The sequence below is a fragment of the Microtus oregoni genome, unplaced genomic scaffold (genome assembly GCF_018167655.1).
Source record: "Microtus oregoni isolate MIOR12 unplaced genomic scaffold, Mior012 000013F_ref0000133, whole genome shotgun sequence".
Classification (NCBI taxonomy): Eukaryota; Metazoa; Chordata; class Mammalia; order Rodentia; family Cricetidae; genus Microtus; species Microtus oregoni.
This window is the reverse complement of record NW_024543072.1, coordinates 1,476,617-1,490,738: the sequence shown is the minus strand read 5'-3', so window position 1 is coordinate 1,490,738 and position 14,122 is coordinate 1,476,617. Positions and strand designations below refer to the sequence as shown.

Sequence of the window (14,122 nt, the reverse complement as noted above, 5' to 3'; positions counted from 1 at the left end):
AATAAATTGTACCATAGCTCCATTTATGCCCTCACTACCTTATTGAACTCAACAACCAAAACAGATAGAGGACTCTATCTATTCTTCTCAATCATGGAGTTCTAGCTCATTAGCCCCTTTCCCATTTCCATGCTCTTCCCTAGTTCCCTTAAGCAGTATTTTATGGTGGACCATGCTGTGAGCCCTATCTTCACGCTGAAGATAAGACCAATGCAAAGCAAGCTCAGATCCCCAATTTGTGAGCATGGATCTTGGTTGAGCCAATACAACAGATATCAATTACATTTGAAACTTCAGCTCCATAAAGCATTTGACGTTTTATTGCAACTTTGCTTAGAATAAAATTTCAGCCAATGCAGAAATTGGCATGCAGGTCGCATTCTTGTAATGCCTGCTATTGTCCTCTGTGTTTCCCCTCCTCTGTATTAGTCTCATTTAGACGAGATTAGATTGCACTGACAGGGTGGTCACTGTGCCCTACCTCCAGGCTAGGATGTTGCTCTGAAGTTGCCAGTTAGCATCTCCACAAGGACGCCACTCTGCTTAATTCCCAGTCTTCTGTCTTCTATATACTGTTATCATCCCTTTACCTATAGTTTTAATACCCTGTTATACTGATAGATTACTTAGCCACACTCAAACGCTCCATGTTCCCTGAATCATCAAAGTATCATTGCTTCTGCTGAACACAATATCTGTGCCTAGTTAATCATTAACTACTTCCCATTGCCCCGCCTTACCCCAGGCAACACCAGCCTGTATCATGTATCGTAGGAGCTGGGCTTTACAGAGTCTAATAATCACATATGCCCATCAACGCCTAGTTCACAGGCAAAAAGGCTAATAGGCAAAATCTTTTACTTCTGTTAAAATAGCAAAGTAGATAGAATATCAAATCAGACATAACAGCTCTGCGTGTTATACAACTATGGTTGTAAAAGACCAAGCATTTGAGAGACACCATTACCAACAAGGGTACAGCATAAGAGGCATTCACACATATTACTGATAAAACTTAAAGCTGCGGATCTCTTTGTGAGGTGCCCACTGTAGAACTTTATAAAAATTATTATAGAAGGATGCCAGATGTGGCAGAGGCTGGTTTGTAATCCCAGTACTCGGGAGGCTCAGGCAGAAGAATCCGACTTCAAGGTTACCTTCAGAATGTAGCAAGGCACAGTCTCAAAAATAACAACAGCAATAGCAACGGAATCCACTCTAAGCCAATGTACATCAATGAAATTGCAATAGTAAATAATAGGAATTGGTAAGGACCCTTTCAAATGTTATAAACTTGACAATTTAAGTTACATTTCCTAATACTTCATATCATATATATGATTTTGTTACCTCTTGTAACACCAAAGAGAAAATTAAAACTATTTCATTTATATAGTTATTTATACTGTGCGAATTCAAGAAAAAAAAATGCTGTCTGGAATTTCTCCATATCTTGTGACTATAAATTGAAAGCAAAAATGTCAAATACATTATAGTGGTTGAAATTTTTGCTATAGATGTCTACGCATTTTAAATTGGAGATAAATTGTTTAAAATTTTCTTAAGCTATGAACCCGAAATATAAAATTTCTTCTAGAATTTACATTAGCCCAGCTGTTCTTTCTCTTCCTTGTATCCAGTAGGCTTGCTGAACTACTTGAAAATGATTTCAGCACGTGTGTAGTTCAGTGACCACAGAAGCCATATAGCTGCTGATAAACAAGAATACTGACATTTCAGTTATAAACACAATAGCAATTAAATTTTGTCAAATTTAATAAATTGTGTTTAATCAGTTATTTACATTGATATGCCAAGTTTAATAATTTTTATCAAAATTTCCAGTTGTATCTGAGAAATGACTTAGTATATGATGGTAATATTTGGCTTTGGTCTGGAGTCAGTCAAATATCCGACTTCAGTGCTTGACCATTGGTAGATGGTCAAAATGTATATTTGGTACACTGCTGGTATCTTGTATAGGTAAAAATAGGGGGTCTTTTTACACAGACTGTCCAAAACTAAATGAAAAAAAGTAAAGTTCTGAAGATTATTAGAAATGAGAATTTCTATTGCTATCAGATGGTTTGAAAAGACACGTTCTTGTGAAATTGAATAACATAGAATTGAAATAACTTTTGGGTATTTAGAGATCATTTTTAGTATCACAAACATTCATGTAAAACGAGCAAGAAAGGACTTAGAGGCCTTCTTCTTGTGGCATGGATGGTGATCTAATTTTGCCTTGGTATAAAAACTGACTCTTCGGGGTTTCTCTTGATAAATAATAATTTGAAGAAAACTAAGAGGCTTTTAATAACTCTACCTTCGCATATAATTCTAGGATACACTCAAATTAAGACCATTATTTTGATGAGTAGGATCCATTTTCTAACTGAATGTACAACTCCTAAATGGCCATGTGTCCCCTAAAGGATGGTTTGAATAGATTAAACCAGGGAGAGGAACTTTTTTTCTTGGCCCACTGCATATTTCATAAAGACAAGGACAAATGTTTGCTTTATCACAGTAAGAGAGCGGTTATCTCCTGTGCTGGATTGTTTTATGTCAGCTTGACATAATATAAGTCATCTGAGAAAACCTCAATTAAGTAACCTGAGAGAAGCTCAATTAAGAAAATGTCTCCATAAGATCTGGCTGAAAGCAAGCCAGTAGGCCATTTTCTTAATTAGTGATTGATCAGGAAGGGTCCAGCCTATTGTGGGTGAGGCCATCCCTGGGGAGGTGGTCCTAGATTCTTTAAGAAAACAGGGCGAGCAAGCCATGAGGAGTAAGTCCTCCTCCTTGGCCTCTGAGTCAGCTACTGCCCCTGGTTCCTGCCCTGACTTCCTCAATGATGGACTACGGTGTGGATGTGGAAGCCAAATAAACCCTTTCCTCCCCAACTTGCCTTTGGTCATGGTGTTTCAGCACAGCAACAGAAACGCTAAGCCACCTCCTGACTAGGACAGGCAATAGAATACCTATTACCACACTATCTAAAGAATATTGAGATTAAAATTAAGTTCCCTGCCAGTTCTCATTTTCAGCATGTACCATGTGTTATTCTTGCCCCTCTCTTGTCATTTTCTTGTGTAAGTCCAGGTAAGCCAGAAAGGACCCACTTGTATCTTCTGCAAAACCTGTCTCCAGCTATTACCATCTTCCTATTGATGATACCATGACGTAAGGTTTGCTATGAACAGATCACCTGAGGGACTGCAATGCTCTAGTTATTAGCAAGCTTTAAGTCCTATGTCTCTCAAGAGCATTAAATAGTTGGCCAACCAAAGAAAACTTGATATCTCAGAGAATCCGGACTTGTTAGCTTAGGGGCTCAGTAGTCCATAAGTCCCAAAAGGCTCCATAAGCAGGCCCAGCCTCCCCAGAGAAGGGCCAGGGTACCCGGTCTATTTGTAGATGTGCAAGAGCAGAAACATTGCTCACCAGCCCAAACCAACACCATATCTTATTCTAAGACTTTTAAAACAAATACCATTAACTCTCTTCACTCTTTTTTTGTCGCCCAGTGGACTAGTCAAATAATCTAGATCCAGAAATAGATTGAGCATAAGAAACAGAATTCTGTTTCTGTCCTTGAACTGGGGTCTTCCTACTAAGTCGGGACCTTCCTTTCCCCTTTGAGAGCACCCCAGTTCACATCCCCAGTAGTTCATACCTGCCTCCCTTGGTCTCGGAAGAACTCTCCAGTATTCTCAATGACCTGCTCATCCGACAGCTGGGAATAGGGCTGCTCCTGGCAAAAGGTGAAAGTCTCCCACAGAGTCACCCCGAAGGCCCACACATCACTTGCTGTGGTGAACTTGCCCTATTGAAGGAGAAGAAGACAAAATCAGAGTAAGCCAGGTACAAAGAGGAAAACAGCACATTATCTGCTCATCATCTGGAATCAGTATTCTCCTACAAAGGACAAGGAATGTGACAACTGGCAAGTTTTGCCTGGAGGATCTGGAAGCAGCAATATGACCTTACTAGAAAGCAGCCCACTCTCCCATCTCCATGACCTGGGCTTAGTTCTGTTTCTCTTGGAGATGACATCCAAGAACTGAAAGGATACTGACCATGAGCCAGTGGACTCTATGAGTGCTAGAACCCACACTTGTAAGCTACCCATCCTCTGAACACTAGAAGGGCCACCTGTAGAATATGGGACACTGGAGAATCGCCAAAGTTAGCATGAGAAGTCAGCTGTTTTGATGGTAGGGATAAAGGAAGATGTTTCAAGTGCATGGAATTAGGCCTGGTGGATTGAGGACTCTTGCTTCCATATTCAGTGATAGCCACAGTCTTGAAAAAAATGACATTTTCATTAAATACACATTTTTTATTTAATAAAGATAGTGACATGAACTTGTAGAGGATATTGATTTTTAGCTCAGAAAAATAAGAGAAGTTTGCTAAATCATCCTGGTTAATAAGTGCCTTAATAATGCAAAAACTGGAGTAAGGAAACATGGTCCCCTGAATGTAGTCCAATATGTCATTTTTTTAAGATCACAAAGCACCTTTAGGTTAAAAAAAATGCTATCTATCTATCTATCTATCTATCTACCTATCTGGGTATTTTTAGTTGTCCTAGAACTTACTCTGTATACCAAGCTGGCCCGGAACTCATAGAGATCTGCCTGCCTCTCCCCCCTGAGGGCTGAGGTTTTAAAAAAAGGTCTAGAATCAAGACCATTCAATAGTTGGAAGGGTAGAGGAGGAAGGGTACTAAATTCCTTATACTTTTAAACTTTTTCCCTAAAGTTTCAATAATGGTGTATTACCTTTTTACCAGAAATAAGCAAGTCTTTAATAATAATAATAATAAATGTTCAGAGACGATCCTCTCAAATCAGGGAAAATATCAAGGTCTGTGGGCTTGCCTCCTGCTGCCTCCCATTTGTCCCAGCCTCCCACCCGAACAGAGGGTCAGCTGCTAGACAGGGCTCACGGGTGTAGAGACTCACCAATAAGATGCTCTCCCATGACATCCAGCGGATGGGGAGCACGGCCCGGCCCTGGATCCGGTAGTAGTCACCACTGTACAGGTTCCTGCTCATTCCAAAATCAGCTATCTTGATGGTGTAGTTCTTGCCCACCAAGCAGTTTCGGGTGGCCAGATCTCGGTGGACAAAGTTAAGGGATGAGAGATACTTCATTCCAGAGGCGATCTGGGTAGCCATAAACTTCAGGTTGGCATAACTGGAGGCACGCATAAGAAAGAGAAAGCAGCTGTGAAGGGGCATATTCTAAACAACAAACAGAAAGCAGCTGTGAAAGGGGCACATTCTAAACAACAAACCAGGCTTGAACCATCTATATCCTGCCTCCGCTCTTAAAGAATCTGCTTGATTTCCCCTGCTCCCCACAAAGGGTAGCTCCCCCATCATTCACTGCAATAATAGACTTCCCACGACAACAGGAACCTTAAACATCACCTCTCCCCATTTTCAGGTCCTTATGACCTTATGACCCCCACAGAGAAAAGACAACAGATGTGAGTTTTTTTTTTTACCTGACTGTGGCATTGCTAGAACAAGAACCCAGAGGCTCGTGGCGGGAAAGAAACTGATTGAGATCTCCATTTTCCATGTACTCCGTGATCATGCAGAGTGGGTCATCGGTGATGCACACAGCTAAGAGACGGATGATATTTGGGTCCTTGAGCCGAGACATGATCTTTATCTCCTTAAGAAAATCATTCCTTTGGAGGGTGTGATTGTAGAGAAAATCAGAGGTTGTCAGAATCAGAACGGAACAAGGAAGGATGCCTGACATTGTCTATTCCCACCCATCACAACATGCCTTGCTCCCCTCTGGAAGATCTTTGAGATGACAGAAAAACCGCACCCAGAACAATCACATTCAGCTCCTCCTTGAACAAAACGGACCTTTATTTAATCAATAATGATGTTCTTAAGAACAAGATCTATGTCTTACTTTTATATCCCTTATATGGTGGTAAAATGCCCCTACATGGAAAGGTGCTGATGTTACTGACTCAAATATGTGTTGCTTAAAGCTACCTTGCAAGTGGAGCTTTTCACTAACAACCAACTTGAGGACATTAAGATATTTGCCTCTTTCAAGAGCTACTGAATCGTACTATTAATGAAGTGGAGATAATGAATAACCACCCTCTTGATTATCTTATCATTTCTCTTTTTCTCCTACTGGCTTTTCCCGAGACCACCTGCACCAGCAGCCAGCCACAGTATATACACTGATTTGGTAGCCTGTTCAAGCAGAGTTGTTTGAAAGTCATCATGAGTCATCATGGTAAACTAAAGTCATTTCACAAGTATGCATCTGGCCAAAACTTGCAATGGTTTGAGTTCAGGGTGGCAGCCACACTTGAGTTGCAAATTGTCAACATGGAGCCCATAGTCCACATTCCCAAAACTCCAGGGGCAAATCAGTTAGAAGTCTCTGGTGAGTTTTATAGAATTTCTGCAAGAAAGACAATGCATCTCTTTCAAGTCAGGCTCTGTCCATACACATTCTTGGGACCCATGTAGTCCTGATTCAGCATCTCCTCTCTTACTTTCCTATGAATCCCAGACCATGGGTTTTGGTGACTCATGAGGACCCAGAGTCTAGGTCATTTATCGCTATCACACAAGAGTGAACACAAGTGGACCTGGTAAATTTCATCAGCCCAGAACTGTATTGTCCTAGTACATACAGTGTCTTTTTCTCCTTGCCACTTTCTCCTGCCACATGCAAAGATTAATATGAGGAATATCCCATCTCTCTGTGGGCCCCGGGGGGGTGCTGCTTCTCATTCATGTGTATGTTCTTAAGTCAAAGCTCTTGGTTAAAGTGGGAAAGCCCACACAGCTCCATTTCCTCACCTTTCTCTCCAGTTCATAGCCTGTCTGTTGTAAGACTTTTTTTAAAAACATGAAACCTATCATTGTTTTTGGAATTTGCAATAACTTAGGGAGTAGAAATAATAAACTTCCTCTTGGGATGAATATCAGTGGGACAAATCAAGACAACACACATGGGAAGATACATGTGGTATCCAGATGTTCAGGGACACAATTGTTTGCTAGCAGCGTGCCCCTCCGGGTGAGCATTCACTCACCATTACTGTATGGAAAGGTTGTCAGGGGATAAAGCAGGGTGATGGAAACAGCAATGTATGTCATAAAGGATCCAAGAGACTATCAGCCAGTTAGGAAGCCTGCTAAAGGGTGGGGGTCCTTTGGCTCTGAGGTCCATGGATGCATTTCCAAGTAGAAGTAGCTTCTTATTGAGAGAAGCTGCTGAACATAGAAGAAAAGGAGCATAAAAGAGGAAAAAACAGGATGAGAAGGAAAACAGAGGTGTGGCAAAAACAGGAGGGCAGAGATGTAGGCAGAAATATGTCTGTCATTGTGAAGTCAGCTAGAGGAGAGTGCCATTCTAGAGTATGTCTGGGTATCATGAGCGAAGAACACATGTGAGCTGTTGTGCACACTGGGGCAAGGGAAGGAAAGATATAGTGACTATAATATAAATAGATACACTTGTGTTTGAAAGAGATGGAAAAAATGGGCATGTCCAACCACATTGGAAGCATAAAATGTAAGAGTGGGCTTGGAGGGACAGCTCATTGACCTTCCCATCTCAGAAGAAGAAAGAAAATAAAGGCTCAAGAATTTCCAGGAATAATCCTAATCCTCACACTATGAAATAGGTAAAGGAAAATTAAAAATTCAGACCACAGACCTGGCATTCTTGTTTGCATCTGCTCGGAGCATCTTCACGGCCACCAGGACAGGCTGGTTGGCACTGACATCTTGAGCAAAATCTTTGTCTTTGAATTTTTCCATTCCCTCCACTTCACAGAGATGAACCTAGACAAAAGTCATCTAGTCTCAGCATCATCATTTCTCCTGAAGATGGCTCAGTACTCTTGCTGGGCATATCCTAGAGATAAACTAATGCTTATAACTCAGGCAAAATAACTGAAGACCAATAAGAGGCTATGGGTGGCATATCTTTGATTTAAGTAATTGACAACATTAATAAACAATACTGAAGTACCCAACTAATATAATATGTTGATGCCTTCTAAGAGCAATATACATTAAATGAAATATTGATAAAGGATGGGATGAATCTACAACATAGTATTTTATCATAGCGTAACTGGTCTAGAAAATATCATTTGGCATAACTGTTACACTTTGATTTGAGAAAGTTAATCTGTGGTCTTAAAAAATAAGGCAGTTATTATAAGATAATCCCTTGGGATGAGGAGAATGTCATAAATTATGCCTATGTGTTAGTAATAATATAGTGGGCATAGGATTTCAACCCAGGGGACAGAATGAGTCCATATGACACCACAGACAGATGTCATAGGCTCCTCTGCCCACTCCAACACCAAACCTACCCAGAGGGAGAATATTTGATCCTTATTGGAAGTCAAAAACATATTCACTTAAAACTAAGTATTATATTTGGGGCTTAAATGACAGGATTAAAGGGAACCCATGACAGCTGAAAACATCGCTCTGAGTTCCCTGAAGGTTTCTGGGACTCACACCAGAGTGAAAAGTGTACTATTCCGTGCCTTATTCTGAGGGCAACTCAGAAGAGGGCTCCTCCTTATCTTGTGATGATTCGTTCCCTAGTGGTTAATTCTGAAACCAAAGGCAGGGCGGGGTTGGCTTGGGTTTGGTTTGGTTTTGTCTTTTACCATTTTGACATATAATTCTCATTAAAAGAAAAATAATGACAGCATGAAGCAGGGTGTTCCTAGATAACCATAAACGATGACGATGTCCACGAGCCCCACCCTTGGCAACCTACTGGAAACAGTTTTTGAAAGCATTGAGTATGTTTTAGGGTATCTGAATTCTGGTGACTTATTTGCCTTAAAACCTTCTATATATCAATCAAACATCCCAGGAAATCCACAACTCTTACACAAAGATGAGGTCGACATTAACTGTCCATCCTGACGGCAATGCAGGCAAGTAGAGGAGACCTTCAGTTCTAAGTAGACCCGTGTGCTACTGATCTTTTTTATCCTTCTGATCACATTATCAAGAGCTGGGTGTCTCCTTCTGAAGGTCAACTCACCTCCCCAAACTGGCCTTCTCCCAGTTTCTCCTTGAAGGCCAATAGTTTCCTGGGGAACTCTTCCACAGCCACGTCCTTCCCCGACAGCAGGTCCATGGTGACAGCGGGCACTGAGTAGGTGTTGCCACCTGTCACCCCTTGAAGATTCACTATGTCGGCTTCTGCATAATGAGGTACCCCTTCAGGTCCGTTGGGCTGGGCTGGCTTCACAACACCACTGCAGGCTGAGAAGACATGGGCACTGAGTCTGGCTCTAGGGGCGGGGGGCGGGGGGCGGCTAAGGGGAGATCTTTAAGAAGGGATATCTGAGAGGTTAGCCAGAATCCGGCCCCACGGCAGCCTAACCCACTTCACACATACTTATCTGGGGATGGTTGTGCTTCCTCTAGCCCCCTTCTTTTTAAACTTCAAAATGTAGGCTACCATTTTGCTGCTCAGTCTCTTCACAAACCACCATCATGAACAAGGCCCCTGACTAATCCTATGGAATTGTGTGGCTAAGTCTTAGGAAGGTTTATTCTGGATCAGGATAGCAATCTTAAAGCCTGGAGGTTTAATAGCAAACTTTCTTAATTTCAAAATGCTGACATTAATTTAATAACACAGTTTAGGGGAGAAAACAACTGCAGATTGAATTTATATGATTTTGTTTAAGATATACCATAACTTTAGAATGTTAAAATCTGATTGATATTGGAGATGTTTTGGCCTTCAGGAAATAGGTTAACTACTCCAGTTCTGTTAAGGAAATAAGTTCATACATAGTCTTTACTCTTGCTGTTTCTAGGAAATTAGATGAACTCAGTGTTTTCTTTCTATGATGTTTTACCCCATCAGTGATAAATTGGATGTTAATTTCCTTTCTTCTTTCCGCAAGTTTATCCCTCGATGAGCCTCTACTCTTTATTTAGTTCTATCAGCTGGCTAGGCCTTCCTCCCCTGCACGGAAGTCCTCTGCTGCTAAGCTGGTCACTGGTACGCTGATGACCTTGGAAAGCTGCGAGGATGCCAGAAATGATCAAGCATCCCTCCTGACGTCACTCCATGGCACTTTTTAAAGGGGACTGAGATTAAAGCAACTGGTACTATATACCTTAATCAGCACTTTTATTGAGAAAAGATAAAAAGAAATAAATAAAATCTTACACCAGTGTAAAAAATATTTACCAAAAAGAAGTCAAAATTACTCAATTATTAAAATAGCTACCAACAGCTATAGAATATCCTTAGCTTCATTTTTCTTTTTTCCTCCAATATAATTTCCAGTCCAGAATTTACCCCAGTGGAGTCTGGTGTCAAGTGAGTGCCCAGCTGGGCCTTCTTTCCCGTTACACACAGAATATGAAGGTGACCTGGGTGAGACAGCCCAGCTGCTTCTGGGAACATCTTAGTGATACTTTGCCAATTTTTGTGGGTCCCTCTGTACATCTGACATTAAATATAAAAGGAAGGGTTTCAGAAAAGGCTAGAAGCAGCAGCTACCAAATCTAGAGACAGGCTGTAGGTTTCTCCAGAAGCTGGCACAGACTTAATGGATTTGGTTAACCTGCAGCATGAGTGTTATACCTACATCACATGAATCAAAGTTTCTCCCTCCGCCTCCTGCCCATAATTCCATCCTCACCCGGTTCCTCCTCCCCGGGAGCAAATTCTGGGAGCTTTCGGATGAGTCTGGACGGCTCCTGGTAGTCAGGGCGCAGGGGAAAGATTCGATCATAAGTAGAGTTGGACTCCTGCTCACTTGGGGACGAGGAGCGGTTGTTATTGAACATGCTGGACTCGCTGGGCAGGGAAAGGCTGACTGTCATCTCATCATCCAGCATCCTCCGTGAGGCCTGAAGGACATGGAGGGGGAAGAATGTGACTCTCCCTCTCTCTCATCCAGCCCTCCTCTCAGCTCATCCCTCCAAACCCCCAGGAAGGCAGCTGACAAGGAGATCGTCTGGTTTCATAAATGTCTGTGTTACAGAAACTTAGCAAAGCCCGTATTTCCTCGAGGCAGAATTCCACCTCTAACTCTCGTGCTGACACCGCTATCAGATCTGCATCATTCACACAGCTCTGTAACAGCAGATCAGCAGCCAAATACTGTCTCTGTTTTTAGAGGTGTGTGAGATCTGTTGAAGAATGTCTTTTGTCAACTTATCCTTTAACCCTTTGATCTGGGTCAACATAAACCGGAATGTCCATTAACTCAGGAGTTCTAAAATATGCTAGACTAATGATCTATTTGATCACCCTAATGTTATATGCTAGAATAATAAGCTAACCTTTACTAGCCCCAAGCAGAATGGTCAGCTACCTCTACTAAAAGCAGACAAAGCACCAAAGGAGCAGCTGTTGTAGCGTACTGTCTAATGTAACCGCCTGCTCCCAGTAACAGAAGACTGTCAGCATCTAATGGGTGTCGTATCTGAATCTGCAAAATGATCCATTTTAATAAACACACTTTGAGTACTCCATAGAGCACATTAGATGTCTGTCTGTCTACTAGACTGGACAGTACCTTGTTGCGGGAACACACTCAGAGCAAACACGGAACCCAGAACCTAGTAGGTCCTCCATAAATGTGTGGTGACTTTCTCCAAGAAGCATTGCTTGGGAACACCATCAAAAGTATCGACAAGAAATTTTATGGACTATAAATGTGTTTAGTAGTGCTGTTGGAGCACACGTGTACATAAAGTCTTTACACACACATACACACACACACGATGCTATCCTAGCAGGAAATCCAGAATGTCATTCCAGGGCACTGTGAGTCATTGTACAGGGCTATATAAAGAATGAAAGAGTAGTTGTAGAAAAAGTTCCTTAAAGGACTTAAAGATCCAAAGGCAAAGGAAGCTGCCCTCACGCTGTTGGGGGAGTTTCCAGACTAGCATTCGTCTCCCAGGTGATGAAGACAGTCCTGCAGCTTTCAGAAGAAAGGCCCAGAGAAATATGGTAAATTGTAGGCCAAATGAAGATAGAAAAAGATCCAGAGCAGAGAATGCAGATTCTCTTCCCTCCTTCAAGTAAAATGTAGCCCAACTAGGCTGTTCTGTAAACACAAACGCTAGTCCCACCCCTAACTGAGGGGCTATTGTCAGCTGATGGCTTCCCAGGAAGGGAGAGTCAGTATTCCTGAAGGTTGTGACTTCTGCTAGGTTGGCCACTCTCCAGTGGATGGCCCCACGCCCATGACTACTTGCCTACCACAAAATGGACATAGTAGGTTATAAAGAAGAAGGAGGGGGAGAATAAGAAGTTGGAAGGAGTGGGGATAAATATGATCAAAACACATTGCATAAAATTCTAAAAGAATTGATAAAAATATGTTTTTAAAAGAACACATGTTAGCTTCAAGCAGCCTAATGGAAGTAGCCAGCCGGATTATCCCGCCACCAACGGCCTTCTGCTACCTTCGAGCTGGAGTTACCCATTCAGATACAAGTGCACTTCAGCATTCTGAAAGATGGAACTGCTTAGTATCCTCCCATAGGCACCCTGAAACATATGTACCCCATTGAGTGGGGTCTGCCGTTCAACTCTGTAGATGCTGCTAAGGAACTGAAGGCTTTGTTTTGCTTTGTTTGTTTTTGTGTTTTGTTTTGTTTTTGTCTGATGGTGAGATGCAAAGAGACTTTCTCTCCTATGAAATATTACTGTCCCACAACCTTAAACTAAGCCTCAACTAACTTTGGGGCCTGGATGTGGAGCAGGTCAGAAAGGATCACAGGTGACTAGCTAGGTTGCTCCTATCACATCTTAAGTGAGCCCTTTCTTTCCTATTCTACATAGAGAGCGTTCTAGAGATTCAAGACCATTCTCATGGTGTCCTGCCCCTCTTCTGGCACAAGCCTTGGTCTCTGAAGTAAATGACTTCCTTCTAGCTTCCATGGAGACTCGCAGCCTAGAGCTCCTATGACCCATATCCATTGATAGGAGCTCATCGACCAGAAAAGCCAAAGCCAGAAACATTTCTATAGATCCACAAGTAGACCATCACCTATCAACAGTGTCCATTGAGGGGTTTTTCCTGATAAAGAAGTCAAGAAAAATTATAGATCCTCATCTTTGGTGAAGCGTATTAATTTTGAACAATTGAAAAAAACAAAACAAATCCAAAGATAGAGTACAGATCATCCCTTGAGTATGCATAACTCATCACAACAAGCTCAATCTAGTTCATCTGAGCATCACCCAGAGTGGCATATGACGTACCATGCGTGAGCTAGATGGGGCAGTGCAAGTCTATTATGACACCTGATGGGGGGGGGTGGTCAAGAGGATCACAACATGGTCAAGACCAACCCAATCAACAATACCAGGCTAACCAGGGCTACACAGGGAGACTGTTTCAAAAACAAAATAAAAAACAAACATCAGAAAATAAACCTTTGTATATTAAAATATTAGATGTAGATATTTATGACAAAAGTTATCCATGTCATTTGAGCAAGTAATTTGAGTAATTCTGGAACATATAAGCATAACCATCAAGTTTATAAAGATATAGGATTAAGATAGGATCCAAAACTACAGAGAAACCCTGTCTTGAAAAACCAAACCAAACCAAACCAAACCAAAAAGATAGTGATAAATTACTTGGTAGTTAATGAACCTAAATGTTTTTACACACACAGAGAGAGAGAGAGAGAGAGAGAGAGAGAGAGAGAGAGAGAGAGAGAGATACATAAGCTTCATTGTCAATTTAATGGGCTTTGAGTCACCATGGAAGCATAATCATGCATACGTGAGCAGGTATTTGGAGCAAGAGGTAGCTGAGCAGGGAAGACCAACCCCAAATGTGGGCAGTGCCATCCTATGGACTGGGATCCCAGACTGAATAAAAAGGAGATGGCAAGCTGAGCACCAGCATCCATCTCTCTCTGCTTCCTGACTGTGGGCATGATGTAAGCGGCCACTGCCTGCCTTCCACCATTCCTTCCCTACATGAAAGACTGTCTTCCCCCATAAATCATGATATAAAATTAAGCAATCCTTAAGTTGCTTTTTGTCATCTATTTGGTCACAGCAACAGGAAAAGTAAATA

General features: G+C 41.8%; 1 protein-coding gene across 1 annotated transcript in view; it reads right to left on the bottom strand.

The window, feature by feature from the left end:
- LOC121455175 (discoidin domain-containing receptor 2) overlaps positions 1 to 14,122 on the bottom strand; it is a 122,770-nt gene that overhangs the window by 6,107 nt on the left and 102,541 nt on the right. The window contains exons 13-18 of the mRNA XM_041662772.1: positions 10,709 to 10,919; positions 9,085 to 9,308; positions 7,723 to 7,850; positions 5,522 to 5,710; positions 4,974 to 5,208; positions 3,680 to 3,829 (exon numbers count right to left, since the gene is read on the bottom strand). Coding sequence (XP_041518706.1) covers positions 3,680 to 3,829; positions 4,974 to 5,208; positions 5,522 to 5,710; positions 7,723 to 7,850; positions 9,085 to 9,308; positions 10,709 to 10,919 — 1,137 coding nt within the window. The remainder of the gene's footprint in view (positions 1 to 3,679; positions 3,830 to 4,973; positions 5,209 to 5,521; positions 5,711 to 7,722; positions 7,851 to 9,084; positions 9,309 to 10,708; positions 10,920 to 14,122) is intronic.